General features: G+C 39.4%; 1 protein-coding gene across 2 annotated transcripts; it reads left to right on the top strand.

Annotated features, from left to right (window-relative positions):
- Positions 1-2,787: 2,787 nt before the first annotated feature.
- Positions 2,788-10,978, top strand: LOC116802165 (solute carrier family 46 member 3). Of its 2 annotated transcripts, XM_032725570.1 has the most exons (5): positions 2,788-3,152; positions 8,176-8,568; positions 8,884-9,285; positions 9,362-10,102; positions 10,164-10,749. In XM_032725570.1, the coding sequence occupies exons 2-5, from the start codon at positions 8,201-8,203 to the stop codon at positions 10,450-10,452; spliced, it is 1,800 nt and encodes a 599-aa protein (XP_032581461.1). In that variant the 5' UTR covers positions 2,788-3,152; positions 8,176-8,200; the 3' UTR covers positions 10,453-10,749. The 2 variants fall into 2 exon arrangements, with proteins under 2 accessions (XP_032581461.1, XP_032581462.1); XM_032725571.1 differs by lacking the exon at positions 2,788-3,152 and having other exon boundaries at positions 10,164-10,978.
- The last annotated feature ends 2,466 nt before the right edge of the window (positions 10,979-13,444 follow it).

The following is a 13,444-nucleotide window of genomic DNA, read 5'->3' as shown; positions in this document are numbered from 1 at the left end:
CTTATATGAATACATTTAAGATGATCAGTCGCTTGGCAGATGCATGTCTTTTATTTGAGATTCTTCCGCAAATTGAAACAGGTTTAAATAATTAAGTATGTCAGGCGAGATGGGCTAGAGTTTCAAGAATTTCGTGAAAGGGAATCATAGATCACTATTCACTGGCTTTATTCGATTTATTTATTTATTTATGGCCACTAACGACGACAGGTGTCGCAGATGAAGCTGCAATTCGATTGCATTGTCTGGCGATCCATGGTTGGTTTCCAGCAATTATGCTGAACAAAACGGCAGTTCATCTATAGACTTGCATTTGCATTTGGCTTGCCGGTCGGTCGGTCGGTGAAGGGTGTTCGAACATAATAACAATTGAAAATTAATCAGCACTAGTTGCTACGAGTATACTAGTAGAAGCGGACAAAAGCGTTCCGAGCCACGGAGCAACGTACCCACCTGCCAGTTACCATGTTTTGCATTGAATTACCAAATAACTAAATATTATTGCTAGATTACCGACTATGCTGATTTTTAATTTCTATCTCATTACGACCAGTTATAAATGATCTATCTATATGGTATGTATGCAGCCAGGCAGTTGTATCTGAGTGCATTCGGTGCAGCGCAGTACCCTTTATGTTATTCAAATAACAACAGAAGTCCTCATAAAGTGTTTAATAGTTGAAATTAAAAATAAAAAAGAAAAAAAAATGCAATTACCATTAAAGTGACTATGAGTATGCAATGAAAAAGGAGACGCATTTTAATGCGTAATATGTAGAACATTAGCTTGTTTTTCATCTATAAAATCTTGTCCAATGCCTTAAATGCTGTCCTACCTGTTTGGATTTAAAAAAAAAATTAGTACCTTTGCCATCTCTGCAATAGCTCCCAACTGCAGTCAAGCAAAGGCCCTAAGCTTCTGCAGTCAATGGATGCACTTTTGCGGTCTCCGCCGTGGCATTGTGGCTTTCTGAGTCAAGGCCAAGCAGAGGCGTTCACTGAACCCCACCGCCCAACGAAACCCATCATCACAATCATAATCACATAGACGGCATTATTAAAAGTGGCAGCAAGTGCGATAATTATGGCTAACGCTTAAGAGCAAGCTGCATCGCCTGCAAACAGAACATCAAGCGTACTAATTGAGTGTTCAACTGAACAACAGCCAAGAATCGAAAGTTTTAAGATTCTAATTTAATAATTGCATAGTTTTTGCAACAAATAATGAAGGTGAAGCACATTTGAAAGGGCTATCACTAAAGTATAGCTAACATTTGATAACATAACTTCATATTTTCTATGCTTGCAAATTGATAGTTTAAAATCAATCGAACCTAACCTGCCTCAAACCCTAGAATTGTTTGATAATTGGTTATTAGGTATTCGAATCTTTAATTGATTCGTGATTGATTACCTATTACGTTTCACTTGGGTATTCCCCAGAAATACTCAAATCCCAATTGAATATTTCGTCGTGACACATGCGAGTATCTCTGAGTGAAGAGGTGTTGCAAGTCAACTAATAAGCGAAGATTAAGAATTTCATAAACATTTGCAAGCCAAAACCCTTACCATAAACACATATGTAACTTTTGTTTTTGCGACTGACAATTAAATAAATATCAACTAATGGGACAGCTAAACACATTTAATTGGCATCGAGGGGAGGTGTAGCATACTAATTGCAACACAATTGCCAGAATTGTGTGGAATTAAGAAATTGTATAAGGACGAACAAGGTTATTAGTGATTTTAATAAAAGCTTTCTCTAATATTGTTTATTATTTTTCAACGATTAAATGTGCATTCCTTAACTCTATTTAGATTAAGTAAAGAAGGTAAAGGACTGCCTCGACCACAATTTGGAACCAGTGATTTTATTAGTCTTTTAAATTTCTATCGATTTGCCACGCCCATAAGCCGCCGAACTGGTCACGCCCACACTTTGGAAGAATTTAAAATTTTTTTTCATTGTATTCTTCAATATCTATCGATATACCAGCAAATGATGAAATTTTGCGTTCGTATTCACACTAGCTAAGTAACGGGTATCTGTTAGTCGGGAAACTCGACTATAGCATTCTCTCTTGTTTTTTTTGTAGGAACGTACAAACTTGTTTCTCCCATTTCCATTCCCGAAATCACTAATAAACTGGTCTTCGTGGGGATTTTTCGCCTTTTTTCTTGTTTTATTTTTTTTCTCCTGAATTTGGACCTTCAGTTCTCATAGAGTTCATTTGAAAAAAGGTGGACTGCTGGCATTTCCATGTGTTTGCCCACATGTATCTCCGCCGCTTCTGTTTCAGTGTGTTTTCTGCGACAGCAGCGCTGCTCCACGCCGATCGTACCGCCCAGCCGACCGACCGACCGACCCACACCACCCACCCACCGCAACACGACGGAATCTGCCGACGCACAGTGGGCCTGGCTAGCCAGTACGTAAGCAAAATCTTTTGAGGCACGTGTATCTTTCAACAAATGATTTTTAAATTTGTTATAAATAAATGTAGATTAAAAGACTATTAACGAAGCCCAATGAACTGTTTGTTAATTAACTATTTTCCAAGGTTGTGTGCCCTTAAAATACGCATTAACCTACCTAAAATATATGGGTTAACTGTATAGCTAAAAACCGTTCAACTACATTCAACTCTTGTTATCTTAGAGGTTTTTTTTTCTGGACTGTTGATTTTTGCCAGATTTTCCTCCCACTGTGCAGCGGCGGCAGCGGCATCGGCGTTTTACCGTGCGGCGGCTGCCCAACGGAACTCATCAAATTCAATACGAAAAATTTTAGTCGCCGAGTTCAGCTCAACGCCGATGGTTTAGACACTGCAAGCACAAGCTGCATTTACTACAAACTCGTTAAGCCCGAAAGTGGCGTCTGAATAAATAGTAAAAAAAATACGAATAAAAAATTTAAAAAGAAAACACAGAAGGCAACGTTTTCCTACTTTTTTTTTTGTTTGCCACCGCCCGCTGGCTGCACTTTCGATTCCAATATTCAATACCCATTCCCATACCGAAAAGTGATCCCAACTGCATTTGCAGCCGTGTGTCAATGTAAATGATTGCGAGCAAACAGAAACAAGCGGCGATTAAAAAACAAACAAACAATTCGATCGGAGGAGCAGTGCATTAGTGAGTCTCAGGTAATAAAGCTGCAGAGAATTAAAACTGAATAATCGGAAGAAAGGGAAAATCGGTGATGGGGATTTCCGCAAGTGTACACGTATATCGTTTGCCGTTGCTCCACCAATTGCTTACAGCATTCATGTGTATATGTATCTGGATCTGTATCTCAATCTGTATCTGTAAATGTATATCCCCCAATTGTGTGTGTGTGTGTGTGTGTGTATCTTGCTTTTTTTACTAATTTTATTAACGACATGTAAATTAAATCAAATCCGCTTGTTTGACCATCGCTATGCGCCCTCGCGCTGTCCACTGCTGTCCCCGTCCCTTTCACGTAGGGTTGTCGAGAATATGAAAAATCGAGTGTCTCCACTTACTTTTTGCAATTTTCCTAAAAGAAAATAATAACAAAGATAATAAGAAACAAGAGATTATAATAAAAATTATAGGAATGGTCGAAAATTAGCAAACGAATTGCTATAGCAAGTACATGTTAAGTGAAATTACTATCTAATAACTAATTATTTTCAAGTTATCCCGATTTTTTGAACAAAAATCTAAGGGTTTTTTAAAAAACATTCTTTGCATTTCATATTAAATGATGAGGTTTTCAAGTTAGCTTAACCCCATAAATCAATAACCAGCTTAGTTAAATGTTCCGTAAACTCGTATTATATATGGTTTTTAAAAATAATTGAATAATATCGACAACCCTTTCTTTAATTCAAATTTCGGTGACAATCTCGTACCATCCCAGGTCATTTGTCAAGCGCAATTAATTATAATTATGGCCTGAATAAATCTACGCAAATGGCATTGAATTTATACTAAATTTGGTTTTTTTCGCATTTTCTGTGGCGGTTTTCTATCTGTCTATTGCAAAATGAGATCCGTGTTTTTCGCTATTGTTTGATTGCCCAAATTAGTGGTTCGTTTATCATTAGTTTGATCACCGACGAATAGAGATCCGTACCCGTATCGTAATTTATACATATATACTTCGGTATTCGTGCAGAAAAGATATAATTTTAAAAGCCTTTTATTTCATTACCATAATTATTATATTTCATTGATTACAACATATATTATATAGTTTAAACACATAAAATAACCCTTGGATGACTGAACGTAATGGGTACCTGATAGTCGACTTATGTTTTTTATTTTTATCAAGTTTTGTTTTGCTAGTCTGTTTCTGTGGCCGGAACTTCCGCGACTTGCAAATATGTTTACAAAGTATGTTTTCACTCGGTTGAAGATGTGATTAAACATATTGAATGAATATATTTTTGTGGGCGAAATGAATAATAAGAAGTAGCCTTATGGATTGATAAAATGGAAATTGTTTTCTGTGCATTATGTGTTTGAGCTCAGGCTGCGTTCGTGTGTTTAAATATTTTTAGCGGCTAATTTTACCATTGAATTGTGCATAAATAAATCCGAGAAGAAAAGTTTTTCTTTCCTTTTTTTTTTGCCAGCTAATTGTATTTAATTATTTCCAATTTAGTGCCCCCGACTAAAGCAGAACTTTGTTTATTGTGTCACGGGCAGACTCCGTAGCCGCAGTATCTAACTTTGTATCTTTGTATCCGTATCCGTGCGATGGCGTATCTGCGATGCCACACTCGTGTTTCTAATATCTAATTGTATCTGTCATAGACATGCAATTAATAACGTAAATGGGTAATTTGGAGCGCCATCGCTTGTTCGATTCGCTTGTGTGAAAAGTTTTGTTAACCATGGCAATCGTTGGGGACCCCAAAAAACGCACAACGAGATTACAAAATTAAATAATAGGGTGTACAGAAATAAAATACTAATAATAAATGAAACATCGGGCACTCGCCAAATATTTGCTAATAATCGTTGTAATTCCTCTGTCATTTGGCTTCGTTCCCCGTGATTAGCAACGTGGGAAGAGTGGAAATCATATACCCATAGATTGGTGAAAATATCACCAATGTCACCATGACATGTCTTTATAAGTGATTTTTCCGAAACAGTAAGATATTATAGGTTGAACTTTAATATTCACGCACTGGTGAGTTCACTGACTAATAGAATAGATTGTACGAAATTCTCCGCAAAGGGGTCTTTAATAATACATTTGTCATTATTACATTAACTTTTTGATCTAATCACACAGAATAATAATACCAATTATAATTATATTGTGAATTAAAAATGCGAATGAAGTTTAATAACTACAGCAGTTGATTTTTTTAAATCAAAAAAAGAAAAGCTTTTGTTTGTGAGCATGGTGATCTTGTATTGCCATGTTTTGTTCTCAGTGTAACCTTGCATATGGCCATCTATGCCCTGCAATTACCATTTATACGATCGCTTTCTGGAGTTCCACCTTTGCCAACCCATTGATTTGGCTATTTCGTATGCATACATGGATACACCCAGCGCTAAAGTCGGCGGATTGGTGGCCAAAACGGTGTGGATGTTGACGTGACCGATCGCCGGCCGAAGATGACCTCAATACCGCTTCTTCCTCATCCGCGCCCTCAAATTTCATGGGGTTCAACGCACGTCTGATTGAATGGCATTGGATCGCCGTGGAAATTACAAAAGTTACACAAACTTCAGAAAGTGCAGTTCAGCAAATGTGGGGAAGCTCGAGATGTGATTCAATGTCAAGTGCTTTCCAATGGCAATTCTTCAAGATTTATGAGTCATAAGTTAAGATTGAAAATATATAGGGTCGGTTGGGTTAAGAAGCAATAAAGTGAATTAGCGAACATGGCGTGCCTTAACAATTGGCCATACTAAATATGAGTTGGGAAATACCACAGTGTAACAAAGTAGTGCGCTACATTAATCATTTCAAATGATTTACATTTAGTATGTCACTGCAAGCTTTAAACTATTTGTAGAAAAAATGAAAATCGATTAATGTTTGCCTAAGTCGATTCAGTTTAACTATCTTTTTGGTAATTCTTATCTAAACAATAGGCGAGACAATAAACTACAGGGAAAACGGGCAACCGTTTATTTAATTTATGAAGCGCGTTCGTTGTCTCGAAACCGCACTGTACTTTTGGTAGCCGAATCTAAGTGTGGACTTTGTTCGCAATAGCTTTCTATGTGCCTTTTTTCTATTAGACTGCGTCATCGCCTGACGGAAGTTGGAGATTAAAACGGTCAGTGCTGCACTTTATGACCAAGATGTTTGGGTGTGTGTGTGTGTGTGTGTGATCACCTGTCAAGGTCAATTAGATATTGCCTAATTTTGGGTAATTTTAATTCGTCGCTACGATTTAATTAAAGCGCTTGAAATTGTGGAATTAACTGTCTGTCTACATAGGATGGAATATAGAATTACTCATATTTGTTTTGCAAAATATATATTATTTAATTTGCATTTATCAATATACAATATTGTGATAATTTACAAACGCTTCAAATGTTCTTAAAATAATTTCTTAGCTCACAGCTGCAGTTCAGTAGGAATTAAGTTAAACACACGAGTGTCTGAGCTCTATTAGTTTAGGCACTTGTTGATCTCCACAATCTTAAGCTAAAGCTTAATTGTTTTAAATACCCATCGTTGATTTTCCAGCCCAAGTGATGTCTATATGCATACAGTGCACATATATACGTATGTACATTATGTTTAGCCATAATCATGGTGGGTTCTTTAAGCATTTACCGCGAGATAAGGTTAATGCGCTGGCACGTGAAGTTGGAATGCCATATAGACAGGTATACATACATATGCTTTAAGCCAAAATGTGGCAACAATTGTGTAAACACTTTTAGCGAACAAAAACAACTGCACTAAGCAAAACAATGAAAAGCTCCAACGCAACAGAAAAAGAAAAAAAAAAACGCCAAGTGAAAAATGAAAACGTCGTCGTTGTTGTCTGGGATTTCCAAATCTCAAGATAAAGTTGCAAACCCGGGGACTCCATTCCATACAGATCGGAGTTCCACTAATTGCACTTTGCAATAGAATTGGCATGACACGCCGAATGATGTTTGCTGCTGATTTTTTAATTTTCTGGGCTTTTCAGCCAATGAGCTTCATTACCGACCTACAATCGGATGCTGCCAAATCAGGCTGGGAGTCCCACAAAAAACAAAAAAAATAGAAGACATGCATTGGAGCTGGTGCTCCGATAACAGATACCCCTCATTAATGATAACGCCACAGCCTTCAGAGATCGCATGCTGACTTTGACTCCACGAAAGGCAGTCAATCCAAAAACGCTGACACACAGAAAACAGGTCGAAACGAAAAGCATTTAAGTTAACTTGAAATTAAGTACTCTGTACTCTGTACTCTTTACAAAATTCGTAATTTATTCAATTTACTTAATCATAAAAAGCAAGGTGATATGCTTTAAGGATAAGCGCAGTAATTACATTTTGAAATGCGACGATTTTAATGTTTGAAAGACACCAATTGTGATAAGAAAACCATATACAAGATTTGCGGTGCAAATAACCTTGGCAATGGGCCTTTCATTCAATTTATCAATTTTGTGTTTATGACAATTTGTTTTAGATAACAACAGCAAATTTGTCTTCAAGGGGAAGCAATACTAGATTACTCTCGAAAAACGCAAAAGGTTAAATTGAGCATTTAATAGGTTATTCGCCTTCATTCGCATCAGCTTGATAAAAAAATTAAATGCAGACTAAGTTATAAAAGATATATAAGTTTATATATTTATCCACGTGCTTGTTATAAAAAAGGGATTGTATAGAGATGCAAACAGTTAAAATCTGAAGAGTTTGTGCATCCGACAAATGAGAACAGTAACTTTCGTGGGTTTAATTGTTTATAATGAAAATTTGCATTGCATGTGTTCAAAAGTAATTGGGTATATTTATCTCTCTACCAGTAGTGCAATATTATTAAAAACTAGATAGTACACTCTACAATAAATGCTTAGATGAAATAGTATAAAAAATTGTCTTGTTTTACCTGCCTTATAAAATATTATAGTGTATTGCATACAAATTTTCTCTTTCAAATTTCATAATTCTGCATTTACTAAGACTTTGATTTTTTTTTTCGACTTCTAGCCTTATTTTACCCCGCGCCAGCAGGATGTCATTCAAGGACGGCAGCCTGGGCGATACCAAATTCGCCAAGTACACGGTGAACCATGAGCCACCACCTCCTCCGGCGACAACGACGACACAGACCACAACCAGTGGTGTGGATAAGCCGATAGCTAAGGAAAAGGACAATGGCACAACGAATCCGCCCGTGAAACGATCCTGGCGTGAGAAGATCCGCCTGGTGGCCAACAATGTCACCGTGGAACCGATCCTGGCCGCCTACATCATGCCCAGCGTGCTCTCCAATCTGGCCACCCAGAATCTCAACCTGGAGAAGGCCTGTCGGGTGAACATGGCCTACGGGGATGAGGTGTGCGATGCCCTCACCCGCCGCCAAACAGCCAACTACACACTGTAGGTCTTTCACATTTCATGTCCTTAGAAAATTAAGACACATTACATATATTGAATATATATGTTTCTTAAACAATTTACTGATTATTTGAAATTTGCCCAAAGTTATGCAGTGTTTAATATTTCAAACTACTATGCTTTGATGCTTGCTTTTGGGCATCACTATAGGTTTTCTTTTTACCAAATGTTTCTTTTAATATTCATAAGTAATAAATCATTATTTTTAATAACAGAATTTGTATAGGATTATTTTTAAGCTGCAAAGAATTCTTCCTTTTTGTATATTAAGTTTTCGATTGGCTATTTTTTTTTCAGAGAGGAGGAAACAGTGCAGCAAATGGTGGCGCGAATGGCCGCCTGGAAGACGGTGATCCAGTCCCTGTTCCCCTGCCTGCTGATCCTCTTTTGGGGATCCTGGAGCGATCGCCACCGCCGGCGGAAGCCGTGCATCCTCATCCCGGTGGTGGGCGAGTTCCTGGGGGTGGTGGGGCTGATGCTGTGCGTCTACTTCGAGCAGGCGCCCATGGAGGCAGCCGCCCTCACGGAAGCCATCTTCCCTTCCCTCAGCGGCGGCTGGTTCACCATGCTGATGGGCGTCTTCAGCTACATTGCGGACATCACCACGGAGGAGGATCGCACGCTGAGGATCGGCATACTCAATGTTTGCTTCTCGGTGGGCGTGCCCATCGGAATGGCCTTCAGTGGAGTCCTGCTCAAGTGAGTTCTTATAATATATATTATAATTTAATATAATATCTTTATTGTAATATCTGTAATATCATCTCACTTACAGGCAAATTGGATTCTACGGGGTATTCTCGATCTCGGCCGCCTTTTACGTAATAGCCTTCGTTTACGGATTCTTCTTCCTGGAGGAGCCACAATCCCGTCCGGAAAAAAGTGCGGAGCAGAAGAGCCTGCTGGCCGACTTCTTCGACAAGGAGCACGTGGTGCAGACATTCCGGGTGGCCTTTAAGAAGGGCGAGAACCAGCGCCGCAAACGCGTGATCCTGCTGATGATCGTGGTGATGGTCATCATTGGTCCACTGCACGGCGAGATGGCAGTCACGTATCTATTCACGCGATTCCGGTTCAATTGGTCGGAGGTGGAATTCAGCTTCTTCTCGACTTATGCCATGTTTACGGGTCTCATCGGTGTGATTTTCTGCGTGGGCATTCTCTCCCACAAGCTGAACATCGATGATGCACTGGTCGGCGTTTTGTCCAGCACCTCGAAGATCCTATCGTCCTTTGTGTACGCCTTTGCCACTCTGCCATGGCATATGTACCTGGGCGGACTGGTGGAGATCTTCAATGGCACGGCGTTCATAGCGATGCGTTCGATAGCCACCAAGTTGGTGTCCAAGGACGAACTGGGCAAGGTGAACTCTCTGTTTGGAGTGGCAGAGGCCCTAATGCCCATGGTATTTGCGCCCATGTACACCACCTTGTATGCTGCTACATTGAGAGCCCTGCCAGGTGCCTTCTTCCTACTCGGCGGCGGTCTTACCCTGTTCTCTGTCTTCATATTCCTGTAAGTGGCCGCTTGGGTTCCTCTGGCAGGATTAATAATAACACTGTGATCTTTTCCTCAGATGGATGTACCGATTCCAGGTTCGCCAGCGGCGAAACCTGGCCTCTTCGGATGCTGAAAGTGCGGCCGTGAAGGATCCCAATGGCAATATCAATGCTATCGAAGCCTTGGTCCTGGCCAGCGAGGCCAAGGGTCAGATGAACGGCATCATCGCCAATGTGATACACGAGTCCTTGGACCACGCAGATCCTACATCGACACCGCCCACAAACACCGCACAACCCATCGAACGGGGCATCGAGAACCATGGGTTCGTTCAGGAGGAGAAGATCAAGGATCGGGATTGTTAGGCTAGATGAGAAGGGAATCAAAGTATTATCCCATCCTCATGTACATACTCACATTCCGCTGAGGAAATTGGAGATCGAGAGTTGGAGTAATCGGGAAGAGTTGGAATTTCTTTTTCGGAATTTTTGCAGTTAATAAATCGATTTAATGACTTTTTAGTGACATTCTATCGGAGCTTTATAGCAACAAAGTCCAAGAATTTGAACCTACATCCTTAAAATCGAAAATCTTAAGCTGAATAGATACATATTACTATCTTAAAATAAAATTCCTCACTAAGAGCTTTACACTCGCCTAGATTTTCCGCTTTTTTCTCGAACCTTAATCTGTTTCCATTACTATTCACCTAAACAATGTGTACTATATTGTTATTATAATTTTTTTATTTAGACCTAAGTTTCGAAACATATTTTCGTTTTCGTTGTAATTATCGTATCTTAATGCGATATGTTATTTTTATGATTTCCTTTTTTTGTTTAGCTGTAAGCAGTGTTAAGATGAATTTAATAAATGTAAAAGTGTCCAAAAGTGGTGACTGATTTTTACATGCAGTGTGTGAGAGGTCAAAGTTCAAAAGACCGTAACGTGGCATATGAACATATTCACTAGTCAACAAAATAAATTGTTCAACATTTTAAACAAGAAGAAGTAAAATGTTTGCGATAATTGCATTGTTCCTATTCGCCATAAATGTCTATAATTATTCCAGCCATTTAAGTCTTGTCGATGACGAAAACACTTGAATATGAATTATAAATCACTTGTGTTGCTTTGTTAACTAGTGTTTTTAGGCACCGTAATCAGTGTCGTCGGCAAACAATTACACACACAAATGAACTAGTTGGCGGGCTAAATGGAGTCCTGGCCGCGAGCCTATCGCCATTTTCCTGCACGTAAAACAGGATGCCAGAAATCGAGGAATTTAGAAGTCCGCTGCACAAAGGACGAAGGACGAAGGACGAAGGATATCTGACTGCGGACACGCGGCACTGAACAATTGGTTTGCTCATGTCGTTGATAATTGTCGATTACATTGCACAAAACGGATGCGTTTTGTATCTGCCTCATGTGGTATCTACGTACGTGTATGTACGTATGTGGCTACTGTTGCTCTTTTTGCGGCATCCCCAATGACATTGCAACTTGCGAGTGCATTAACTATGTGATAAGTCCGGAACTGACTGTATAATTACCGTGAGGCAGGAATTTCTATTATATTGTAGGTGGCAGTTCAAAAATGGGAACATCGATGATTCAGAAAATAACATTTTTCAAATAGGATTCAAAATATTCAAGTGGATATATTTTGATCATAAAAAGAATTAGTTAGTACATAAACAAATCCACTCTGAGAATTTATTGAAATCTCGTAAACTATTATTACTAGAAATTTTCATTTAAAATCTCGTTCGCTCGGAAACTATTTAATCTAGAAATATAAGTAACATTATTATGATACCATGGATATTCCAAAAAAAAGGGAGTGTATTTATGAGTCGCTCATGTTTTATGCAAACCGTTTCTGTTCGGCACATTATTGCTGGTCCGGCATTTTTGTTTTGGCAACTGCACGTGGCACGTATTGCACTTGACAGGACTTTCGGGTGGGCGTGGCAGGTGGGCGGGGGCAGGTTTTAACTGCGGCTGGCATCAGCATTTAGTATCGTCGCCGTCCTCATCGTCATCGTTGTCTCGCTGGCCTTTAATTACTTTTTCGATACTGACGCCCACCTGGAATCCCCATACACCTCCCCCACCCCCTGCGATTCCAACGTCAATTCGAATTTAAGCCACAATATTCCCATCCTTTCCAGCTTGTTGGCCATATCCGAGGGAGCCAAACTTAACAACATGTTGCTGCAATACTCGTAATGCATCAGAAATTTGATATGGCCCTATTTGTGGGACCTTTTGTTTTGTGCTGAACGCTCTCTTGACTTGTTTAAGATGATTCGTTGACCCATAAATAATTGGAGTAAACAATGCCAGCGCAACGAATTCGAGTGTGAAGTGGGGCGCAACATGGCCATAAATCAGTGGCGAGCTGCATTTAATCTGGCTTAAACACGCATTTTCTTGACAATTTCACAGTAAACTGTTCATTAAACATGTCCCGGAGCGTGTTGTTTTCGGGGAATGAATGGAGCACTTTCCATAATTAATACCCCATTTTCCCTGCTCACCCATTGGCCGCGTATAAATCAAACAAATTCTATCGGTTTATCAAGTTCCCAACCAAAACCAAAACCAAATCCAAATCCAAATGCCAAGTCAAAGCCAGAGGCTAAAAGGCGGTCAAACAAATGGGCGTCTCCATATGGATTTGAACGGCATCAAACGAGTTAATTAAGCGTAAGCGCAGGGTACTCCAAAAAAATAAATATATGTATACAGGAAAGCAACGATAATGTGCCTCGACAGCAGCATACCCATTACTTTGGTTTTTCGTCTGCTGATCGAAGTTATAAAAGAATCTAAATCTCTGTGATTTGTTTTATTTTTGAAGATGTCTGAAACCAACAGCAACATTGATATTAAAACTTAATTATGTATTTTGTTTTTGATAAGTTGTGTTGCATTCCACTTCTGAACTGCAGATCCCCTTAAACAAACGTTTTGAGTATGGGGCGTAAAAATCTGCAGCAGGAAGCGCAAAGGTTAAAGAACCTCGAGAATTGACTTTCTGGGCAGGCGAAAGTCAAGGGATTTGACCATTAAATTCCCGCATAGGGTGGCTAAACACACACACACACACATGGAATTCATTTCAGGCGGAGAAAGTCGCACTCGCTCACAATCACACACACATACACATGTCAGTAAGCCTATTTTGTCTCTTGACCTCATTCCTCGGTCTGGGCTTTCGCTTTCCCTTTCCCTTCCGCCTTTCTGCTCCTTCCGCTTCTGTTTCTTTTGCTGTTTCCGTTTCCGCCTGGGCAACTTCGCATTTGGAGTCTGAATTCGATGGCAAATGCTAAGTAGTTTCGCTTTTAG

This window comes from Drosophila sechellia, chromosome X (assembly GCF_004382195.2).
Source record: "Drosophila sechellia strain sech25 chromosome X, ASM438219v1, whole genome shotgun sequence".
Lineage (NCBI taxonomy): Eukaryota > Metazoa > Arthropoda > Insecta > Diptera > Drosophilidae > Drosophila > Drosophila sechellia.
The sequence above is the reverse complement of the archived record's forward strand: the minus strand, read 5'-3'. Positions and strand labels throughout refer to the sequence as shown.

Bases quoted from the DNA above. Each gene is read 5' to 3' on its own strand.
- LOC116802165 (XM_032725571.1), top strand. From the start codon at position 8,201: ATGTCATTCAAGGACGGCAGCCTGGGCGATACCAAATTCGCCAAGTAC. The intron at 8,569-8,883 runs GTAGGTCTTTCA...TTTTTTTTTCAG, and splicing joins CAAACAGCCAACTACACACT to AGAGGAGGAAACAGTGCAGC. The intron at 9,286-9,361 runs GTGAGTTCTTAT...TCTCACTTACAG, and splicing joins TTCAGTGGAGTCCTGCTCAA to GCAAATTGGATTCTACGGGG.